The sequence below is a fragment of the Rhinolophus sinicus genome, linkage group LG06, assembly GCF_036562045.2.
Source record: "Rhinolophus sinicus isolate RSC01 linkage group LG06, ASM3656204v1, whole genome shotgun sequence".
Lineage (NCBI taxonomy): Eukaryota > Metazoa > Chordata > Mammalia > Chiroptera > Rhinolophidae > Rhinolophus > Rhinolophus sinicus.
The window spans coordinates 155,334,761-155,357,862 of NC_133756.1; the positions used below are offsets into that span (position 1 = coordinate 155,334,761).

A 23,102-nucleotide genomic window follows, 5' to 3' on the forward strand; every position below is an offset into this window, starting at 1 on the left:
CTAAAGGGGCGAGGGCAGGAAGCAGTTACCGGAACCCGGAGACAGAGAGGAAAGGGCCGCCTGACAGGAGCTGTGACCCAGCTGAGCCCCATCAGAAGCTAGAAGCCAGGCAGAGGGCTGAGGCAGCCCAGGGCAGGGTCAGGAAGGGAGAAGCACTGATGTCCAGTACAAGCCCTAACAACTTTCACTCGCAAAATCACAGCTCTTTCCAACAGGTCTCTAACCTGTTATGCCCCTGCTGAAAATATAGACCACTGATTGCCCCGAGAAAAAGAATCATAAACAGGAACAATGTTGCAGACAATTTCTTTTTTTAAAGGATACTTTATTTCTACAAATAAGATATAATCCTCAGAGTAACAACTCCCAGCAAAATGGATAGATACAGAGTAATGACATGGAAGCACCCTTATTCCTTCCGTCCTGCTCCTGGGGAAGGAAGTTAACATCCTGACACTTTGGTCAGTTTCCTTCCAGTCCTTTTCCTCTGCATTTACATTTATGTGGCATAAAATTCTGTGACTTCCAAGAGCTTTAAAAGTCTATCCCTGGATCTCAGATTAAGAGCCCCCAGAGTTAAGTACGCAGAGCCCTTTCGCACCTTTTTCACAGGATTCACAGCTCACTGCCCACCCACCCCCACCTCCCAGGAGGCTGAGAAAGATTTGGAGACTTGCCCAAGATTAGACAGCCCCTAATTAAGACGTACTTCAGGACTCAAACCCAGGGACCTGATCGATAGCCATTGCCTCTAGCAAACCTTCCACCATCACATTACTTGCAGAAAAAAAAAAAAAAAGGCAGCTCAGCTCTAAGAGATGAACCCAGTCCTTGCTGGAATGGCGGGAGAGAAGCAAAATGGTGCATTTAGCAGTGTCTGGTTCTTGTTTCTAAGACAGCTTTGCTACTAAAAGGCAACACGATGTAGGATTTCCTGTCTTGGTGTCTGGGATGGAAAACACTTGTTCAGCTGCTAGATGTTCCTGGTGCTGGAGGTGTTTCTGGTGATGGTTTTTGTGTTGGAAGCGTATCCACAGTAGCTTTCGCGAAGCTCTGAAATTTGGCACCTGCTCTGTTTCCGTGCGGAAACGTGCAGATCAGCGAGATCGTAGGCCAACTGACAAAGCGGGGATCGAAGTGTGCCCTTGGCTTTGATCGCTCCTTCCGCAATCTGGGTTTCTCTCCTTCCAAAAGCCATAGAAGTACGCGTTAGAAGCAGCCATTTCCATCATTGCCACAGGAACACTCGAAGGCCCTCTCCGATGGGGCGTACTTGCTTGAATTCTCCCTGGTCTGTTTTCCTCTTCACTTCCTTTAGGATTACAGTGGGAGGTGAGGCGATTAGAGTGATCCTGAATTTATACAGTCCCTTATAATTTTCATGTCTAACGCACCCTCACAACAACCCATGTCACTGGTAGAAAATATCAGGTAACACTCATTGAATGCTTCCCAGAGAGCCAGGAACTTACCAACCGCTCTTTATGGATTATCTCATTGACTCTGAAGAGGGAGAATTTTATAGCTGAAAAGCTGAGGCCCAGAGACTTTGTTTATGTGCCCAAGGCCACACAGCAAATAATGCTGGAGCTAGAATCCAAACCCTGGCGACCTGGTCCAGAGCCTGTGCTCACAACCTGGCAGGACCTACGGTATGGACCCCTCCCCCCATTTTACACATGAGGAACTTGAGGCCAAAAAGATTACTTTCTGGAGTGGACAGCTAGTAACCTGACTCTCAGGTACATCTTCTAGCTCTGTGTCCATGGGTCTTTCCATGCATCATTAAAGATAAATTAATAGTAATATGTTTAAAAAAAAACAAACAACAAACCATTTTTTAAATGTCTGCCTTTGAGGTCGATTAGGCTCCTAGGATGTGAGTAAATAAATATGGCTCTGGGCCCTTCTTGACCGGGAGGAGCCCCAGCCTGCCCAGGGTGCTGCCCCACCACTCTGCCAGGAGGTATTTCCCTATCAGTATAAATGCAACTGTAAACGTGTATCTCGGCTGGCAAAATGACTCCCCAGCAGGCAACAGCTTTGCTGAGAACACCACCTCCTTCACTTAGAAACCCAAGTTTTCCCTCGCAGGTCCAATCCGGATCCCAAAAGTGCGTTGCTGTTTTTCCTGCTGCTGTAACAGTTACGGGTCTCCGCTTTAGGAAGGAATTTCTGCCACTCTATGGGATCATTTCTAAACAGATGTCTGAGAGCTTCTAAGGGATTTGTACATCGTGATAAAAAACACTTCTCCGTTCAGCAAACATTGACGACTGCCACCTGCTGCAAATGTCAGCTCAGCGTGGAGAAGCGCTTCTAATGGGTGGAGCTGCCCAGAGCTGAAACGGGGCCACTCCTACCTACAGGTAGTGAGGTCCCTCTCGCTGGAGGTAATCAGGCAGTGGCGGGAAACCTCTTGTGGCCAGTGTGGGGAGTGCTTTGTAGATCTCTTCCAACATCCAGATGAGTCATGTGCAGGCTTTGTGGCTGACACAGAGATGAAGGGACCAGTTCCAACTGTTATGATCAGAGAATATTTAATCTAGTGGAAGTGATAAACCTGAACCCAAAGAATAAAAATGTTTATATAGATAGAGATAGAGAGATAGTTGTAGTGCGGGGGAGGGGGGCGGCATGCCCAGAATAATTAAGACGAAGCAGAGGTGAAGCAGAGATGGCCCAAATGCGCGGTGCTGTTTTCAGCAAGTCTCAGCCCCTCTGTGGACCTCAGTCCCCCTCTTTAAAGGGCTGGTTAAGGGTAATAATCTCTAAGTCCCCTTCAGGCTCTAAAAGTCTGAGCAACACAGGTGGATGTGTAGGGAAGGGCTTTGGAAAGGCGAGCCGCTGAGGCAGGCACTATTATTTATAGACCTTTCACACTGGAGTGTGGCTCCCAGTGTGATTTATTATGCTAATTGATGTTTGTACTTACTCTGTATCTATTGCTGCTTGTGGCATGAGGGAACAGGTGCATGCACACACACACATACACACACACACACACACACTCCCCCACACTCGAAAGTCTCTTGTCACTGCAGGCCTTAGAGTTGTTTGATTTGGTCCCATTTTGGGGGTGTCCCTTGTGATCACCGCACAGGTGTCTCAGTGAGGGTCCTGGTGGGAAAGCACCCTCAGCTGGGGTTTGTGCAGAACTCCACACAACAGGGGAGCTGAGACACGTGGGGCCTAACAAAGTAGGACGCTCTCACCACCCCTCACCCCCGTGGTATCTAGCATGGGGAACGGGAGCCTGGCTCCCCGACAGAAGCAACAGTCACAGAGCCACAGAGCCACAGGCACAACTACGGGAAGCAGTGACGCAGTGGGCAGAATAATTACCCCACCTCTCCTTCCCACCCGCTGCTCCCAAGCCAGCTCCTCCCATTGACCAAGCCCCCGAGAAACCAGAGGGGAAGAGGGGCAGCAATGCTGCCAACAGAGGTGGGCCTGCTGGGCTCCCAAGGCCAGAGCCCAGTCAGGGGCAGTTGGGGGTCGTCAGCACACCCGTCATCATCCCCTCCTTCAAATGTCTGGGCTCAGGTGGCCGTCCCAACCCCCGCAGCTCCAGCCCTGCCTCTGCCCCCCACCCCCACTCCAGGCTTCCTTCCCTTCCTGCACCACTCAGTGCAGGCGCTCTGTTCTCACCTCTGAGGCTGTGTTGTCTGCGGATAGTTCTGGCTCCATCGCAGGCACAGTCATGAGGATTTTCCTCAGCTGCTGAGGTGTTTCCACAGGCACCAGCCTAACAAGCTCCCACTGGGGACGCAAGGAACTCTCCCTTTTGGCTCCTTCACAGAGGGGCAGCAGGGGCTGGGCAGGGGCTTTGGATCCCCCCCCCCCCCCCGCAGATTCCAGCCGTGGGCACAGCAGTCTGTAAAGTCTGACATTGAAGGCTCTGTGCCGGGCCCTCACCTCCAGCCACAAACCAAATCCACTCAACAACCCTACGGAGAATGCCATTATCTCCCAAGCACATTTGGGAAAACTGAGACTCAGAGAGAGAGAGAGAGGCGAAGTAATTTGCCTCAGGTTATGTAAAATAATTCAAGTGGCAATGGTAGGATTCGAACCCAGGACCGTCTCATTTCAAAGCCCCTAAGCCACCAACTAGCCCACTGAGTTGTTGTGGAGCCTAAATGAAATCGTGGGCATGGAAGCCTCTGGCTTAGCTCTTAGCAGGAGTAAGTGTCCCAGCTCTTTCGCTGTTTCCCGTCCACAGGGGCGGTTCCCACCTGTAGGCCCTACGTTTCCACCCAGCCTGCTGCAAACAGGATGTTTTGTTTGGGAGAGAAGCAGCCTGTTGTTAACACTATATACTAACTCCACCTGAAGAACTGGGAAAATTCGGAGCAGACAGAGTCAGTAGGAGGAAACCTGGAGGCCAGTATTACTCCAGTCAATCTGTGAGACATCAGGAATCCCTGAAAACTCACTTATTCCTCCAGCAAACATTTGCTGCCCCAGGGCCCTTGGGCAGAGAGAGACAGTGAGAGCTGGCTCATAGTCAGAAGTCCAAATTATCAACCACAATCTGATGTGGCAGGTACTGTAGCAGAGGCCTGGATCCTAGCAGACCGGACAGGTAGCCCAGGGGTTTCCACAGCCCCAGCTCTGCCCTGGGGAACAGGCTCTCCGAAGGAAAAAAAAACACCCCAGCATCCTGATTCAGTGTTTGCCAATTTCTGTGGTGTAAATACTCCACCGTGGACAATTTCACAATGCGAGTGTGAAATCGCCACACGTGGGATGGGGAAGAGATACCCACTACCCATGTGGGGCTCTGCCAGCCAGGGCAAGCGGACGAGACAATGCCACTTCCATGCATCTTGGTCCCCCAGCCCATCAGTGCTTTCAGCTTCCTCAGAAACATGGTATCCTTTCCTGCGAGAGGGCTTGTGGGTCCCTCAGCCAGGAAAGCTGCCCCCACCCCTGGCTTCCTGACTTATAACTTTCCACCCTTACAAGTCTCAGCTTTCGTGTCACTTCACACGAAGGCTTCCTTGACCCACCAGCCTCGGTCAAATATCTTCGCTAGCTGTGCACTTAGAATGGCACTCTTCTCCTTCCCAGCCCGTAAGTCCGATTTTAGCTGTTTATGGGACTGTGTGATTACTATTTCCCTCCCTCTTAAGAGAGCACAGCTTGCCGGTGTATCAGAGGTGCCTGGCATAGAGCAGGTGTGCTCTTTTTATCTGTTGAATGTTGGAAAAATGAGAGGCCAGTGAGCCGGGCCCTAATGGATGAATAGGAGTTTGCAAGGTGGAAGAGGGGCGGAGAGCAGAAGCACAGGCAAAGGCCCAGGAGTCTGTGTCTAGGAAGTGTGTGCAGGAGACACAGAAGGCAGGTGACGTGGCTGGCACTTGAGGTGCATGACAGTGAGAGGTTCTGCTGACAAGGCTAGAGGTGTGGACCAGGCCAGGGTGGGAGGGGCCTCGTACTCCAGGTCACGGTGTGGAAGTGGTGGTGTCATTCTCACCAAGCCCACTGCCCAGCCAGACCAAAGCTGGAGAGGTAGGAATCGGAGGATTTGCGAGAAGTCAGGGCCAGGTGTGGTATAGCTCAGCCCTCCCCCTTTTCAGATGAGGACGCTGGGGGCCCTTCTGTGACACTTCATGACTCTCCTTCATTTCCTGTTCTACCAGCCAGTGACTCTGGGTGGGGGTACCCACCTTGCAAACAAATGCAAAAGACCCCCCACTCACCCACCCACCCACCCAAGCTGGAGAGCTAAAAGAAATTAGCCAGGACCGAACAGGAATCAGGCAACAAAAAGAACGGCCTAGAATGCTGGCTAAGAGTGTGGGCTCTGGAACTGGACCACCTGAGTTTGAATCCCAGCTTCCCTCACTTGGCGATGGGTTTTGTGACCTTAGACAAGTTCCTTAACCTCCCTGATCCTGGTTCCTCGTCTGTAAACCGGAATCGCAGTGGTAGTGAGCTCGGTGGGGTTGCCCTGAGTGCTACATGAGCTAATAGGGTACAGCACTTAGCGCGCTTCCCGCACATAGGAAGCGCTCCATCCGAGTTGTCTGTGATTTATTGCCCATATTATCTCCAGGAGGCAGGAGATGTAATGGTTAAGCAAAATGCAGATATTATTATTTCACTTGATCTTGATCTTAGGAGGAGAAAGAAAAGGGAGGGGCGTCTGGCACTGTCTCACCTGGTCCTCACTGCTCCGTTGAGACAAAAAGCTCAGAGAGGTTGAGTCTCTTGCCTGGGGTCAGAAGGCCACACCCAGATCTCTGCCTTTCTAGGTGGATTTAGTCCAAGGAATGTAGGTTGTTGGAATTTGCCCTCCCCCACGCTCTAATCTGGAATAACTCGCCAATTTTAACCCATTCTTTGTCCCTCTCCTCCCTGAGCCTCTGCTTCCCAGCAGAGTTCGTAAACGGTAAATATTGCTAATTGCTGTGACAAGAGACCCCCTCATCTCAGTGGCTTAACACAAAGGTTTGTTTCTTGCTCCTGGCACAGAGCACTGTGGGTCAGTGGGGGAGTGGGGGTGCCCCACTCAGTCTTCAGGGAGCTGGTCTCCAGCCACTCAGTCTCCCCTAGGGCCTGAGTTGTGCCCTGGCTCTTGAGCAACTGGCCAGGAGGAAAGGAAGGATAAAGAAAGTTCACTGCTCTGACACACCTCGGCCCAGAGGTAACAGACCTCACCAGTGAGGAGTCAGGAGTCCCCAGCTAGACACCGTGTTTCCCCGAAAATAAGTCCTAGCCGGACCATCAGCTCTAATGAGTCTTTTGGAGCAAAAATTAATATAAGACCCAGTCTTATATTATATTACATTAGACTGGGTCTTATATTAATTTTTGCTCCAACAGATTCATTAGAGCTGATGGTCTGGCTAGGTCTTATTTTCAGGGAAACAGGGTAGATGCAAAGGGGCTGGGAAACATGGCCCAGACGTGTGCCCAGAGGGAGAATAACCCGACCCCAGGGATACCCGAGCCCATCTCTGCCACAGGGTCGGGGCCCATTCTCTCATCCTCCCGTCCATGCTGGAGTGCAGAGGTCAGGACTCCTGGGTCCTCTGTGCAGCCTGGGCCCCTCCTCCCTGAGCGCTGTGCTTCCTCCCTCCCACCCAGGAAGAGAGCCAAGCCCTGTGAAGCCTCTTCCGAGGGTGGGTGGTGGGTGAGATAATGATCTTATCATGCTTATTGCCTCTTGGAAGGCAGGAGCTGGAGAAAAACCAAGTCCGCTTTGGTTTTTCTCCCTGTTCCCTTCACATTCCTTCTCAAGATAAATTTAACCAGCCTTCGCTTTGAACAGCAATGCCCGGATGCTGACTGTTTGTTCTCCGAGTCGGTGTCAGAGCATTTTTCATGGCTGCAGCCCAGCACCAAGAAAGCAGACCTCCCGGAGCGCGGCCCCAAACATCCGTGACCCGCCCTCCGACCCCTTCCCAGTCCCCATGGGCATGGGTTGCCACATCTCAGATCTCAGACAAGGTCCCTGAATCCTCCAGTGATGGGAAACAGGGCACAAAACATGGAAGGGCTTTGAGATCTGGCACCACCATTGTCTGTGTCCTTAGCGGCCGCTGAGAGCTCAGAGGCAGCACAGTTCAGGGTTAACAGCAAGACTTTGGAGCTGCTGGTGTGGAACAAAAACCCACTCAGGCCAATTACCTCTCCTCTGTCTCCTCATCTGTAAAATGGGTCACTGATGCCTTCTTCCTGAGATTAACTAAGATACTTCTATTAAGAGATTGGCGTATTTTTTTGGTGCTCTGTGCAGGGTGGGTGTGGAGATGGTGAGGGTCCATACTTAGCCTCAGGCCAACCTGAAAGCCACAGTAAGGACTTCCTGGAGCCTTCTGCCTGTTCCAGATGCTTCTTTTGTACATTTCTTTAGAATCTCCCAAGAAGCCTCCTTGGAGAATCATGTTCGTGGACCTCCTAATCTTTCTAGAAATCACTTCCTTCCTGGAGTCCGTCCTCTTCTGCTGATGCAACTCAAATGCATTCCATTTTGCCTTGGTCTGTGAAGCTGTCTGCCACCACCATCCCCCAACCCCCCAACCCCCAACCCCCGTACATAACTGACCATATTTATAAAGATGGCTCTATGTCTCTCCTCCAAGCTTTTGCTTCTTAGGGTTAGACACCATGTTTCCCAGGAAATAAGACCAGTCTTTACTATAAGACCGGGTGTTATATTAAGTTTTGCTCCAAAAGACACGTTAGAGCTGATTGTCCGGCGAGGTGGTATTTTCGGGGATACATGGTAGTTGTGCTTCTATCAGCCTTTTCCCTGGGGCCGCTCTCATTTCCACTCTGGGTCTCTTTAGAGAAAATCATCCTGCCTCTCCCTCCAGCTGCAAAGCCCACAGGAAACACCTTCCCAGATCAGGCTCCCCAAGGAACTGTTTTCTCACTGAATAGTTTTATCCTCACTCAGGTAACAGGCGCATCACGCAGGCACCTAAGCCGCCGTGCCCAGGCACAGGCAGAGATGGAAGATGTGCGGCCTGTCCTCTTATACGCCTCCCGGACCCTCATAAACCTCTCCAGGCCTGAGCCTCCTGCTCTGTAAAATGGGGATGGTGTCCTGGGAGGAAACAGCTGATGGTCTCAAAAGGGGTGTGTTTGACGGAAGGGATTATTAACAAAGGTGCATGCTGGGTAGAGGGAATCCAGGAGCCTGGGGAAGCACCGGGGCTGGCCACATGGGAACCCTGCTCCCACCTCGGCTGCCTGCCGGGCAGAGGGCGGGAGCAGTCACTGAACCTGAGAGGAGCTGGGAGACTAATCACCCTGACTCTTCTCCCCCCACCCCACCCCTGCCCTCTGATCACCTGTGGGTGCCCCAGCTGGAACCAGATGGCAGGGAGCTGGGTGGACGCTGTCTGCAGACCAGGCCCTGCAGAGAAGGGTAGAGAGTAGGTGTGGAGGGGCAGAGAGAGCGCCCAGCACAGCGACAGAAACAGTGCCTGCCTTCAGGGTGGGTGTCAGTGTTCACCCCCTCACTAACAGACCTGCAAGGGGGGCACGAGCACCCCCATGTTACTGACACGGGAAGTGAAGCCCTGAGCACCGAGTGCGTAAAAGGCCACACTGCTAGCAAGTGGTAGAGAGGATTTAGACTAGTTTCTGCCTGACCCAAGGTCCCACACAGCCACAGCAAGCGGTGCTGACATCCTGTGATGTAAGCGGACTCTTCCCCACGCGTGATCTTCCTGCCAGGCCTGTCATCCCGCCATGATGTATTCACTGTGGCTGAGCTTTTCCTCCTCCCTGCTGTGCGGTTTCAAACGCACCCCAGGAAGGTCATCACATCAATCATGGAACACTGTCAAGGAGGGAGCTTCCCGGACCCTCTTTCTGCTGGCCGAGGCCTGGGCCGGGCCTTGGAAATCTGTGGGGACTGGAAACACTGAAAAGGGGACAACTGGCCCCACTGTTGACCCCACACAGTTACGGCGCTTTCTGAGCCCTCTCACTCCCGTCACCACGTCCTCCCCGTTTCTCTGGGATCCTGGCATCAGGGGCCCATTCCATAGCCATGGGGCAGTGGCCCAAGGAGATCCCACTCTGCAAATGTTCAAGTTCTGGCTACGGATGGTCAGAGCCACGTGGAGGGAATGCAGTGGCTTTAGAAGCCAAAAGCCAATGCCACTCGAATCCTTACTACCTGTAAAACCATAGCCCTCTCGCCACCACAGCCATCTTCAAAATGGGGGTCTGAATACCCACCTCACTGGGTTCTGTGAGGATTAAAAGGGATCATTCTTATCAGCCCCCAGCACGGCCCCTGGCACCCAGCAGCCCAGGCGGAGATGAGACTCTGAGTCCAGCTGGGGAACCCTGGACAAGTCACTTAACCCCCTGGAGCCTCGTTTGAAAAACAGAGCAGAGACATCCCTGTCCCACAGGTTTGTCTGGAAGGTGATATAAGTTGAGGTGTCTGAAAGCACTCTTTAAACCGCTCTAGAAATAAATGTGTTTCTTCAGCAATATTAACAGCCAACGTTAGCGAACATTTCCCAGTTGCTTCCTATGTTCCTAAGCCTGTCACAGGTGGTTCCATTCAGTTCTCACGGCAATGCTATGAAATAGGCTTTTGTACTATTCCTGCTCACAGAAGAAAATTGAGTTTAAGAGAGGTTAAGTAACTGGCCCGAGGTTGCACAGCGGGTAAGTGGCAGAGCTGGGCTTTGAACCCAAGCAGGCTGAGAAGCCTGTGGAGAGGGGAGCATCTGCAGTGAGTGGGCCCTGGGCCCAAACAGAACTAAAGAAGTAGGGCATCCGGCCTGGCTGGAGCTTTCATACACGTCCTGGCCCTACCAATGGGGATGCTGATTCCACGGGTTCAGGATGGGGCCTGGGGCCTTTTAACAAGCCTGCAAGATGCTGCGTGTGCAGGGGGTCAGGTAACCACCCAGGCTGGTCCGTGATAGGTGCTCCACCAAACCACCAGTAAGGTCGCTCTGTGAGTGACTGTCGTAGGCTCCGGAGGACCCTGCATGTTCAGCCAGGAGCCCACAGTGGGACCCACCTTCACCTCTGGCCTCCAGGTTTGCCAAGTACTACAAGATGGAGAATGGCAGCGAGTACCGCACGCTCCTCAAGGCTTTTGGCATCCGCTTCGACGTGTTGGTGTACGGGAATGTGAGTCCTTGGCCGGGCAGGTGGGTGGACAAGGGAGGAAACCCAACCAATCCCAGGCCCTGAAGAGCCTCCTCCGGGGGCAGGGTCCTGCTTTGACCAGCCCTGAGATCCTCGGCTGGCCACGCCCCCTGGCTCCTCACCTGAACCTTGAAGGGGTGAGGCCTGCGCTCCACCAAGGACCCCCCAGCTCCATGGTCTCTCCGGCTGGGAGTCCAAGTTGAGCCTCAGGCCTCACTCCCGCTCTGCTGGACCCTCTGCCCACTTACTTTGGTCTTTGTGCATATAGGCTGGCAAATTCAACATCATCCCCACCATCATCAGCTCTGTGGCAGCCTTCACCTCCGTGGGAGTGGTGAGTTCAGCCCCTCCAGGCCCTGACAGGAGGCCAGTCCGGGCAGGGCCCTGCTGGCGCTGGCCAGGGAGTGACCCAGGTGACCCTGCTTCTGCCTAGAATGAAAAGTGCAACCTCTTGGCAGGTGCTTCAGGCTCCTCCACGCCCTCCCTGCGGGGTCAGCCCTCACTCGAACATCTCCAGTCATGGAGAGCTCAGTGCCCCCCGTCTGCAGGAGGCTCCACCTGGTACAGAGTTCCTGTTCCTCACATGAAAGTGGGGGAGGAGACTCTGGCTTCCACAGACCCGACGGCCCTCGATCAGGACAGAGCCCCGCTCCCAGGGACCTCTACCCCTGAGTCCCTCTGCTTCTCCCACCAAGTCCTCTCCCTGCGTTTTGCTCTGGGGTCACCCTGGGAGCTGAGGAGGTGGGTCATAAAGACATTCCTCAAAGCCCCTGGACATTTTCTAAGAGGAAACATCAGGAGTCTCTAGAGGACTCGCCCAGACCCCTGGCCTGCCGTCTGCCCCAGGGCCGCCCTGCCCACTGCTCAGGCAGCTCAGGGCCACCTGCCTCTCCTCTCCAGGGGACTGTCCTGTGCGACATTATCCTGCTCAACTTTCTCAAGGGGGCCGACCAGTACAAAGCCAAGAAGTTTGAGGAGGTGAGCAGGGGCCCTCGAGAGGTAGGGGGACAGGGCAGAAAGGGCCCTGGGCCCTGGGGACTGTCAGTGGCTCGCTTCCTGGGGGCTTCTGAAGGGATTCACTGGGCCTCAGTGCAAACTAGGGGACCAGACAAGAGGGGGTTTGGCCAAGAGTGGGCTCTGTGAGGACCTTGGGGGCTCTGTGGGTGTGGCTGTCCACTTCCCCATCGTCGCCATTCCTGGGGCGGGACAAATGCTGCTATGGCCAGCTCACGTTCCTGGTGCCCTGGCGGTGCATGGACGGGCTCTTAGGATGACAGACTTGCTGTAACTCCCCTAATGACGGGGCCATGAGCCCCGACTGCTGAGTCTGTCCGGCCGGGTCCTGTCCGTAGTCAGAGCGTGATGATGCCAGCCTTCTACCTGCAGGTGAACGAGACGACGCTGAAGGTCGCTGCCTCAGACACCCCAGTGTACCCCAGTGACCAGACCACGGAGGAGAAGCAGTCCACAGACTCGGGGGCTTACTCCATCAGCCACTAGGGCTTTAGCCTTGGACTCCAGGCCTCCCAACAGGGGACCCTCCCTGGGCTAGGGGGGTGGGGGTGGGGAGGGGCTCTCATTTCTGCTGCTCACCCCGAGGCCACAGCTGGGTGGGAGGTCTGCCCCACTACCCCTTGCTGCAGGTAGTGCCCCTGCTGGGACCTGAGTCTTAACCGTCACCAACCTTACCTTGCCCTATCTGCTTCCCAGGACCCCCAGGGTCTCCCTTCCAAAGAGTAGAGACGATAATAGCGATAAGCAGTGGCCATATGGCCACCCAGTGCCAGGCACTTTGCATATATTAACTCATTTAACCCTTGGAATAATCCCATGAGGTAGATATTAGGTTCCCTGTTTGGAAGATAAACTGAAGCTCAGAGAGTGTTGTTTGCCCAAGGCCACACAGCTGGGTGAGTGGGGGAGCTGGGATTTGAGCCCAGGTCTGCTTAACTCCATTGCCCACACCCCACAAGAGAAGAATGGACTCCCAGGGGCCTGTGGCCCTGCTTGCTTCAGCCTCCTCCACCCTGACCATGCTTGGGTTCAGCTCCATAGCTATAAGTCCCATGCTGTCCCCAGGAACTCAGGCCCCATTTTAGGAGAGACCAGTGAGAAGTGGTGTGAGGTCTCTTTCTCTGGCTCAGGTCTCCAAATCAGAAGGACACAGGAAGCATGACTGTCAGTGAATTTTCCTAACCTCACGCCACAGCTCTGTCCCCTAATCAGGGAAGGAACCATCCTTGTTGTCTCGTACACACCCACACACATCTGGGCCCCCTCACCTCAGAAGCCAGGTTTGGCCCAGGGTGGGATGTGGTTCCCGGACCTGGGGCTCTGCTCTGAGAGGCCACCGGTCCTCCTTTAAAACCCTGGTGAGAAGGTTCCGTGAGACCCTGTGAGCAGCTGGTCAGCCAGGCCTATCCCCAGGGTCCTAACAAGGTGGTCGGTCTTCTAATGTAAGAAACTAAAGGGTCTTAGACACCATCTTGTCTGACTCTCCTACTTATAGATGAGCAAACTGAGGCCAGAGAAGGAAAATGACTTGTGCCACATAGTTAGAGGCCAAAACAGAACGCAGGCGTCCTGGCGCCCAGGGAAGGAAGCTGGAAGGGCTGTTGAGAGGGTGTCAGGCCCACCCCTGCCTCCACTTTCCCCTCCCCCTTTCTGGGCTCTCCTCTCCTAAGGGGCTCAGAAATCTCACCAAGGCAGAGTTCAAGAGCAGATCTAGGTTTTACAAAGCCAGAAGCACATACAACTTGGAGCATCTATTTAAAAACAATACAACATTCGGTATTAGAAGGGGCTTGTGCAAGCAAGCAGTCCTGAAGTATGTTTCATTAGCTCCACGGTAAATCCGTCCCTGGCAAAGCTGGAGCATGGGCAGCGCCATGAGGTCTTAGCAAAAACGAGCTTAACTGTAAGTGGAGGGCTGGCCCCTCTACAGGAGGAGCAGAGAAATGGGGTGGCGGCAGCTTTGGGTGTGGTTTGGGAGGATCAAGCAGTGGGTACTTGAAAAGACCCCACTCCAGTGACCCCCCCCCCCACTTCAGGGGCAGAAGGGATAAGATTCTGCCACACGAGGCCCGTCCCCCCACCCCCACTCTGCCTCACCCGCAGCCCCTTCTCAGGGGAGACCCCGGGAATGAGGTGATGTCTGGAGACCTGAGCAGCAGAGACATCACTGAGAGCAGCACCACGTTTCCCCCCCCCCCCAGAGGCCCCCAGACATCCTGGTGAATTCAGCCTTCAGGGACATGGGCGGGGGCTGGGACCACAGGGATGTTCTCTGAGGAGGAGATCCTGGCAGCTGCCCTGGGGGCACCCTCTCTCCCCGCCCCTCCCTTTCCTCCTGCAGGCGCATCAGCAGCTCCTGAGCCTGCCAGCAAGTGTGTGATCTCATGAGTGTGAGCCTGACGTTGTCCTTCCCAGAGTGGAACGCGGTTACTGCTTCTGGGTGCTGGACTTAGGGTCATGTCATCAGCAATAGCGGTAGCTAACTCGTCTCTGCTGCCTCATAAAGTACTCGGTGCAATCACCAACATAATCACACACCCACCCTGGGGACGTTGCTATGGTCTGTTCATAATCCTGTTTGATAGAAAAAGAAACAATACCTGGAAATTGAAACTGGAACCCATGCTCATTGTCAATACTATGTTGCTTCTTTGCTCAGCATGAAAGCTAACATTTAGTGATTCCTCGCCATGGCTAACCAATGGGCTGAATGCATGGTAGGCGTTGTCTGATTCAACCCGCATTTCACAGAAGAAACTGAGGCTCAGCAAGGTTAAGAAACGGAAACAGTAGCGCTGGGACTTGAACCTAGAGCTTTATGACTCTGGAGTCTGGAACCTTGACTGTGCTATCTATATTTGTCTGGGAAATTTGTTGGCACCTTCTTTTCTCTATGGGTTAGTTAGGCTAAAGCAGGTTTTGCGGCAGTAACAAGTAAACGGCAAAATCTCAAGGTTTAACATGACGCAGCAGATCAGACAGCCCCCTCCATCTGGTCGCTATGTGATCGGAGGCACGTGGAAGCCCAGATCACTGTGGCAAGGAAAGTGAGAATGGAGGATCCCGGGGGATCATTTAATGGCCCCAGGAAGTGGTTTACATCATTTCTAGCCTCATGGCATCGGCCAGACTCAGTAGCTGCAGAGCCCGACTTTACTACATGGAATACCAGGAAATAGAGCCTTCCTAGGTCCCCCGGAAGAGAAAATGGTGAACACAGTGCTGCCTGCTTCATTATCCCCTTTTTAATGGCCTTTCTTCTCTATGGCACCCCCACCCCTGCCCACTGACTGTTCCACACATCCCTCCCTTCTGTGTTCCTTCTCACAAAACCTTTTCTCGTTGAGTTGCCAATCCATTTCCCAGAGGCATTCATAGATAACACACTCAGGGATTTCTCCTCCTAAGAGTATTTGCTTTTTAGTCAAGGACTATTCAAGAGTGAAAGGCATTAAACAGCCAAAGGAATGAATATATAATCATGGATGTAGCAGCCCAATAACAGACAACACTGGATATTTGAGGGCCATCTTGTCTACCCTGGCCTGCCTCAAACAAGCTTCAGCCTGACGGGGTCTGAGCCTTCCTCCTTTCCCCTCCCTCCCTCGACCTCTCATCTTTGCTGGCAGGATATTGGGCTACTGGGATTGGTGAGAGCCCATTTCCCATCAAGGAGCTAAGTGGAGGCTGATACAGGGGGATTGCCGTTCAGCCAAAATACCAGTCCCAGAGCTACCTATGTGGGGTTTCCTCACTGCTTATCCTTCCCACTCACCCCGTAACACCAGGTTCCACTGTTCTTTTAGAAGTAGAGCGTCAAGAATTAGCTTGTGGCAGGATACAACGCAGGGACCCGGGTGGGGGCCTGAGCCCCTGGCCGCTCCCGTTCGATGCCCGTGGAGAGACTGCCACGCTGTGATTAGGAAGCTCCTGACCCTGTCTCCATCCAAGCCAGTGCTCAGAGGCCTGCTCCTCTTCCCGGGACTCATCCCTGCTGCTCCTCCACCACTCACTGCCCCTGGGACGCTCCAGTCCTATCGTCTTCCATCAACTCCAGCGCCTTTAGAAACAAAGCACACCTGCTTCTTTGTTCCTTTTTGTTCTTTTCGTTCCATGTCCTGGCAGATGCCTATACACACACACAGACGTAGACCTGTACACACATATGCTCAGACACACAATGGCACGTGTACACACTCCCAAACACTGGCCAAAGACACACCGGTACGTAAATATGCATGAACACGAATATTCAGGTGTGTAAGTGTGCAAAGCTACACAAACATACACAGTCACAGATGTATACAGACATACAGGTCTGTCCAGAAAAGCCCAGAGATGTATAAAATCTACACACACTCACACAACACACACATACCTACACACTGACACACAGATTTGTATACATTGATATATACAGATTCACACACACACAGATGTACACTGCTGTGCAAAGATGGACTCATATGCACATCAAGATACACGTACATGTGCACCCACAGAAATACGTGTATATTCTGCCTGTACCCCATGTAGAACTACACCCGCAGGAAATGTGTGTATCTACCTGTCTCTGTCCCACAACCCAGGGCTCTCTGCCCTCTGAATACCCAGGCTCAGGTTGAGCTTCCTACTTCACCAACTCCACACCCTTCCTGGACCCCAGCACCCTGCCGGGAACAAAGAGCAGCAACAGTGTTCTCTTTCAATGTCCCCCGTGTCTGACAAAATGGGGTGAAGCACAGAAATGGAGTCCTGCGTCTGTAGAACTGGGATGGGAGCTACGCTGCTGCCAGATGCTCTGACTTTGGCCCCAAGGCCACCCTGGGGGGCGGTAGCTCCCTCCTGAGAATGTAGCTCCTCCAGGGAGGCAGCCTGGGGACTGGGGAGCGGGAGGATGGGGAAGGGACAGCCACCTCCTGGGAATGGAGCGGGAAAACAGCTCAGAAGAAGGTGGGGCCTTTGAACTCACCCACAGGTGGCTGGGAGAATGGAAAACAAAGGCCAGTATCAGAGGCCAAAAGGACACAGGGCTAGAGCAGCAGACCGACTAGACAAGCCTGCTCTCTCTCCTCCTTCCCATGCAGTTACCCCAAGTGGGAGCTCACTACTGTTTAAAAAAAGGAAACGACAGGCCCCAAACAGAGTCAGCTAAGCCCACCCAAACCAAGACTTAATACCTAATCTAATTGCAGTTTCAGCCTCTCCAAGGAATGTTACCTTTAACCAGTCAATCTGGAATTCCCTGCTCAGCACTAGTGAGGTCATCGTCTTCACAGACCCCTTCCATCCCCCAGAGGAAGGTGGCCTCCCCTGAAACAATCCATTATTTGCTAGAAATTTCCTTTTCCCGCCCTCTCCTCCCTAGAAAAGCCTTCCACTTTGTACAGCTCTTTGGAACTCCTTTGCGTCTGTTGGATGGCATGCTGCCTGATTCATGAATCATTGAATAAAGCCAATTAGATCTTTACATTTGCTCAGTTGAATTTTGTTTTTAACACCCCTCCACTCCAATTCTTCAATCGGTGACTTTGCCTTCATTTTGGAAAGCTACCCTATGCCCAGCCTACCCCACACCCCATACAAAGCGGAGGGCCAGTTCCCTACACCCCCACCAAATAAGAACTCCCCCCAGAGCTTGGGGGGAGGGGCGGAACCCCCCAGCCTGGGCTGGGAAGTGACTTGGGAGAGCCACCTCCTCCGTGCTCCACCCTTAGGTGGACCTACAGCCAAACACCTCCCCACCCCCACCCCCCACCACCACCATGGGGCGACTTTACCATCTTTTACTTTCCTCAAAGCCCCAGCCTGCAGGACTGAGCACTTGGAGGATTTTCCAACCCAGATGAGTTCTCCACAGTGAGCAATGAAGACACAGGAGTCAAGAAATGCAGTGGGAAATCTAACTTTATGACCAGGAGAGGCTGGGAGAGGAGCCCAGTGCCCAGGCTGGGTCGGGGCAGCCAGGAGGAGGTGAATGCAGGAGGCAACAAAGCAGGTTCTCCGTGCCACTGGCTTAGTAGGAGCAGATGAAGGGCAGACGCCGTCCACAACGAGCTCGTCGCCAGTGACCCCCTAGCAGTAGAGAACAGAGTGATGTCAGCTGCCTGTCTGAGTGTGGCCTGTGTCCCCATCTGTCCCTCCTCAGGCACCTCACATGTCTTCTTTGCCTGTCACCAGTTGTCACAATCTGTCATCCACATGCTCATGTGCATTGAGCTTTCACCCCAGGAATGAAATGTGCTAAGTGCCTTATATGGACTAGGGCTTAATCCTCACACTGACTCCAAGAGGTAGATTCTCTCATCATCCCCATTTCACAGATGAGCAACCTGAGGCTTAGCAAGGTAATCACTTCCTGTGTCTCAGCTGGCAAGTGGCAGAGCTGGGATGTGAATCATGGCAGTCTTACTGCAGTACATATGGTCCTAGCCACTGCATTAAGCTCCCTCACTTCTGGCATCCGGGCTGTTCACAGCTGGCGAGTTTCCTGTCAACCATTCCTGGTTCTCACATCTCTCATCCAGACCTTACATTCACATCTGCTACTCTCACCTGTCACATCAGTCACTTCCTCATAGCAGGGGAAGGAAAGGAGCCCCAGACCCCAAGCCTAACTTTGTCTGTGAGGACCAAGAGCTCCCATCAGGCTCCCACACAGGGCACCCACACACCCTACATCTCAACCCTCCTCACAGACAGGGCATTGATTCTCTGGTTTGGGGGGCAGGCAGCTTAAAGACACAGTATGTAAGGGTCCACCTTGCCACCCCTTCCCCTTGCCCTGGTGTGCAGTCCCCCTCACCTTTGGTGCCTAGGGTCACACAGTGGCCTCTTCCACGCCACCCGTGGACCCAGTATCTAAAATCCCAGCAGCTTCCATCAGTCCAGTGTATCCTGTGGTGGCACTGGAGAAGTAATAGGGTGGGTCAGAGGGCAGAGATTCCAGGAAGACAGACAGATTCAGGGGCTTCAGAGAATACCCACCAAGTATCCCTTTCTGGACCCTGCCCACCCAGCTAGGTGTCAGATACCCTTGAGACCCATCCCTGAGGGTTTGCAGGGAATGACGATGGAAGAGCGTCCATCACTCCCAGACATCACACAGAACAGGCTTCTCAAACTTTTCTGTGCTTACAAATCTGAGGATCTTGTTAAAATACAGATTCTGATTCAGAGGGTGTCAGGTGGGGCCTAAGATTGGGCATTTCTAAACAAACTACCAGAAAATGCAAATACTGCTTGGTCCATGGATCACGGTTGAGTAGCAAATATAATGGCACATAATCCCCCATAATCCCAGAGCCACTCTGAGAGAAGACGCGCCCCATTTTAGACATGAGGAAACTGAAGCTCCGAGGAAGCCATTCAGCTAGTAAGTGGCAAAGCTGGGCACGGAGCCTATCTCCTGACTCCAGTGGTAATGCTGGTAAATGTTTAACAACCAGATCTGTGGGGAAGTGAGAAGGCAGAGGGTGGGAGGACCCCTGAGTTGTAACAACTGCCTATTTCCTTGGTGTAAATACGTCTGCCATGGCAGATTTCAGACCACAGGCGTGAAGTCACTGGGCACGGAGTTGGGAAGAGATGCATACAGTCACTGGTTCTCCTGAGCCAGTACAAACCAGCTCAGCTCCATCACTGCCTCCCACTCTAAGGTCACCTCAGCTGCTGGAATGAGGCTTAATGCCAGGAGGTGCTCCCTTGAGGCAATCAGGTAGCTCTTCCTGCACGTGGGAGTGGGCCCTTCACTTACCCCTTTGTAGGTGGCTCCAATCCAGACCCGTGCTCTGTTGAGACTCCTGGTCAAGCACCGGATACGATTGATGAGGCTGATGCTGTGGATGGATACAAGGTTGCCTCGGTAGCACCTCCTGCAGACATTCTGTGGAGAGAAGAGGTGGGGTAGAGAATTCACTCTGTGTTTTTTAAAGTCCCTAAGTCTCCAGGAGAGAGCTGTCCTCCCCATCACTTGTCAAGTCAGAAGTCAGGGATGTACTCGCCCCTCGCAATCCCATCTCTCGTTCCTTTACCTGGCATCAGGAACTTCTTGCAGGAAATGTCAATGATACTCAGAATAATCATAACCACCATTTATTGAGAGTTTACAATGACCCAGGAACTATTCCAAAGACTTTCCGTGTATTATCTCATTTAATCCTCACCACAACCCTAAGAGGCTGGTGTTATATATCTCTATTTTACAAAGCAAGATACTGAAGTTCTGAATGGTGAAGTGACTTGCCCAGGTAACACAGCCAATGACAGGTGAAACCAGGGTTTAACACAGGTATAGCTAATACCAAAGCCTTTTGTCCACATCAGTGATTCTCAAAGTGCTGTCTCTAGACCAACAATGTCATCATCACCTGGCAATTTGTTACAAATGCGACCTCTGTGGCCCCACCCCAGACTTGCTAAGCCAGAAATCCGTGTTTTAGCAAAACTTCGAGGAGATTCTGATGTACACGAGGTTGAGAAACATTCGTCTAAATAAATAGGGCACAGCAGATTGAATCCACGCTCTTCTCCCCCTGGTCCTCCTTCCACTGTAGCCACCTTACCACTTACCTGAGCTTGTGCAAACGTCCTACAGGTCCGCACCAACAGGTAGTGGCAGGTCTTGCACTCAGGACTGCCCACCATATGAACGGTGTCCTCTTCCCTGGGGCACTGAAAGTCCTTGTCGAGAGCACTTGGATCTGACTCCATGGCCTCCTCATCCTCAAAGGCATTTGGATCCATGCAAGGCTCGACCTCCTCACCCTCTGACTGGATCACCTCCTTAGTCAGGGCCAACTCTCCCTCCTGCTCCCCTGAACCTTCCAGATCCTGACTCAGGTCTGCCTGTGTCTCTCCACTGTCCAGAGAGAGGGCATCTTTCCCTGGAAGGAAGAGGTAACCTGCCATCAGGTCGGGGTCTCCCTTCTTCCAGGACCACGGACAGCTCTGACAGCCCCACTCCAGCCTTAGTGCAGCTGTCCGCTGTCCAGAGCCAGGACTGAAAGGATCCCCTAGGTGTTGGGTGAGGCGAGAACTCACACAAGTGGACGAGAACCTGACTGTATGTATTTTGGGAGTGGGAAGAAGCACCTTTAAGAAGGCTTTCATCTTCACAAATGGGTGGTTTTTCCTTGTGAAGAAGTCCTGACAGAATGTCAAGGTCCAGGAGAAATCATATCAGAGATGAGCTGGGTCAACTGAAGAAGGGGGGCTGTGAGCCTGGCCCCATGAGAGCCAAAGGGATGCAGCAAAGAGGAGGAAAGATAAAGCTGGACGAGAAGGGGAGGGGAAGACTTACCCAGATGAAGAGCAGAAACTGTTCCCAACAGGAGAAGGGGTAGGAGCAGGAGGTGTTTCATATCCATTAAGTCTATGACAGAGATACAGCTTCACTTTCCCTCCTTGGAAGTGTCCTGAGTGTCTGTACGGCTCCTGTCATACAACAGAGATGGACTGCGTGTTTAACTAGTTGATTAAAGGGCAAACTACAGTGCTTCCTTCTTACCCAATGAACAGACCTTGAGCTGGAAAATTAGGAAAAGGACATGGGGGTGTCTGTTCAAGTACAAAAGTCCCTTTCTCTTGAAGTCACCATCAGTGCTCCCTGGGACAGCACTTAGCCCAGACCCTTCTCCCTGCAGGGACATGTCTGCTTAGGGTCAGAGCCGATTTCACTCACACTGGGGAAGGAGAGGAAAGGACAGTGGCCACTGTGGTCCTAAAGACAGGTTTCGAGGTATTTGCCATAGAGACTCCCGATTCCTCCCAGGCCTGGACCCCTTCTCCCCGGCAGCTGGGGGAACACTCACCTCCTGAGAGTCCGAGGCCTCCGCTCTCCGTGTCTCTGGCTGCTGGGCCTCAGAGGCAGCTCTTATATTGGGATTTTTGGGGAAGTGGGAAGAGGCCAGAGTGATTGCTCCAGGCTGGGGGGCCAGCAGTTAAACTGATAACAAGATGTTTGCTCAGTCCTGTCCTTCCTGAGCCCTGCTCTCTGCTAGGATGGCAGGGGCCTGCCTCCTGGAGCCTCCTGCCATATATGGGTGCTGGGGAAGACCCCAGATGTCCACTGTCCAGACATACTTATTATTAGCCCCTAAAGTGCCCCAGTCTGAACAGTACCCCTTAACAGTACCCCTGCATTTGCTGGGAGACTGTGAGGGGCGGAGGGAGGAGGCGAAGGGAGCCTCAGCCTCTCCTGAGCACTTGTCTGGATCAGGTACTTTACATGCATCCCATCCCTGAATCCTTACCTTCACCTCATTCCCACGAGAATGTGATTATCCTTATTGACAGGTGTGAAAAATGACGCTCAGAGAATGAAAGTCACCACCAACGTTGCACAAGAATTGGGGGGGGACTGGGATTTCTAAGTCTTTTTGGCTCCCAAGCCTTCTCTCTCTCTCTCTCTCTCTCTCTCTCTCTCCCTCTCTCTCTCTCTCTACTTTTCCCTCTCCCTCTACCCCTCCTTTCCTCCCTCCTTCCCTTTCTTCCTCCCTCTCTCACATTTCTTCCTCCTCTTCCCCCTTTTCTCTTCTTTAATGTGTGAAAAATGTATGAGCTTTCTCCTGTGCTATGGGTCTAGATCAAGGCTCTCAGCCTTTTCACTGTTACTATTTGGAGTCAAATAATTCCTCCTTGTGAGGCTGTCCTGTGCGTTGCAGAACATTTAGGAGCATCCCTGGCCCCTACCCACCAGCTGTCGATCGGGTTGTTCCCCAGAGACAACCAAAAGTGTCTCCACATGTTTCCAGATGTCTTCTGGGGAGCACAGTGGCACCAGTTGAACATCACTGAGAACATGCCATTTTGTCCAACCTCAAGGCACATCTGGCAAGGAGGCAACAGCTGGAAGGGAGAGTTTCGTACAGAATCACTCAGACACTCTGTGGGCCACAGCTCCCATTCCCCTGCTCCCACCAGCCTGCGGTTACCACGGGGGTCGGGACCAGCAGGCAGTGAATGAGGCACCCACATCAGGTGCAAAATGTAAGACTTTGCTGGATATCACTGCCAAAGGACAGCAGCCTTGTCAGGTGGGCGACTCAACCCGGTGACATCCCCACTGGGCAGTGCGTGCCTGTTCCTTGCACTCCAGCCCAGCCCTCCAGTGCTCAGGACACCAGGGACAGGTAGCCCAGAGGGTGAAAAGGCTTGGATTCCTCTCCTCCCTCTGCTCTCCCAGCGGACCCACAAAAAGAGAAGTATCTGAGACGTTTCTTCTGGGCCTGATTACAGAGTAACAGTCTTCGCTGTTATCTCCCCGGCCCAACGGACAAGACCTTTGGCTTATCTACCTGACTTGGGCTGGGAGGGATTGACCAATTCTGGGGCCCAAAAGCCTGGTCCCGGGTTTCAAGCTTGAGGACCTCTCTAGTGGGGTAGGGGTGGACGGTTAGCCCCCTTCCCCATCCTCCATCCTGGGGCCCAGGCCAGGGGCATCATAT

The 23,102-nt window shown here is 52.9% G+C and overlaps 2 protein-coding genes across 2 annotated transcripts in view; one reads left to right on the forward strand and one right to left on the reverse strand.

Annotated features, from left to right (window-relative positions):
* Positions 1-17,125, forward strand: part of P2RX3 (purinergic receptor P2X 3) — a 31,238-nt gene extending 14,113 nt beyond the window's left edge. The window contains exons 9-12 of the mRNA XM_074336406.1: positions 10,530-10,623; positions 10,910-10,975; positions 11,542-11,619; positions 12,028-17,125. Of these exons, the coding sequence (XP_074192507.1) occupies positions 10,530-10,623; positions 10,910-10,975; positions 11,542-11,619; positions 12,028-12,141 (352 nt within the window). The 3' untranslated portion in view covers positions 12,142-17,125. The remainder of the gene's footprint in view (positions 1-10,529; positions 10,624-10,909; positions 10,976-11,541; positions 11,620-12,027) is intronic.
* Positions 17,126-17,544: 419 nt separating this feature from the next.
* LOC141572464 (proteoglycan 3-like) lies at positions 17,545-21,586 on the reverse strand. Its single transcript, XM_074337163.1, has 6 exons — positions 21,468-21,586; positions 20,957-21,090; positions 20,227-20,540; positions 19,412-19,540; positions 18,461-18,563; positions 17,545-17,730 (listed from the first exon to the last, which is right to left on the reverse strand). Exons 2-6 carry the CDS (start codon positions 21,021-21,023, stop codon positions 17,672-17,674), a joined length of 672 nt encoding a protein of 223 aa, XP_074193264.1. The 5' UTR covers positions 21,024-21,090; positions 21,468-21,586; the 3' UTR covers positions 17,545-17,671.
* Positions 21,587-23,102: the final 1,516 nt, after the last annotated feature.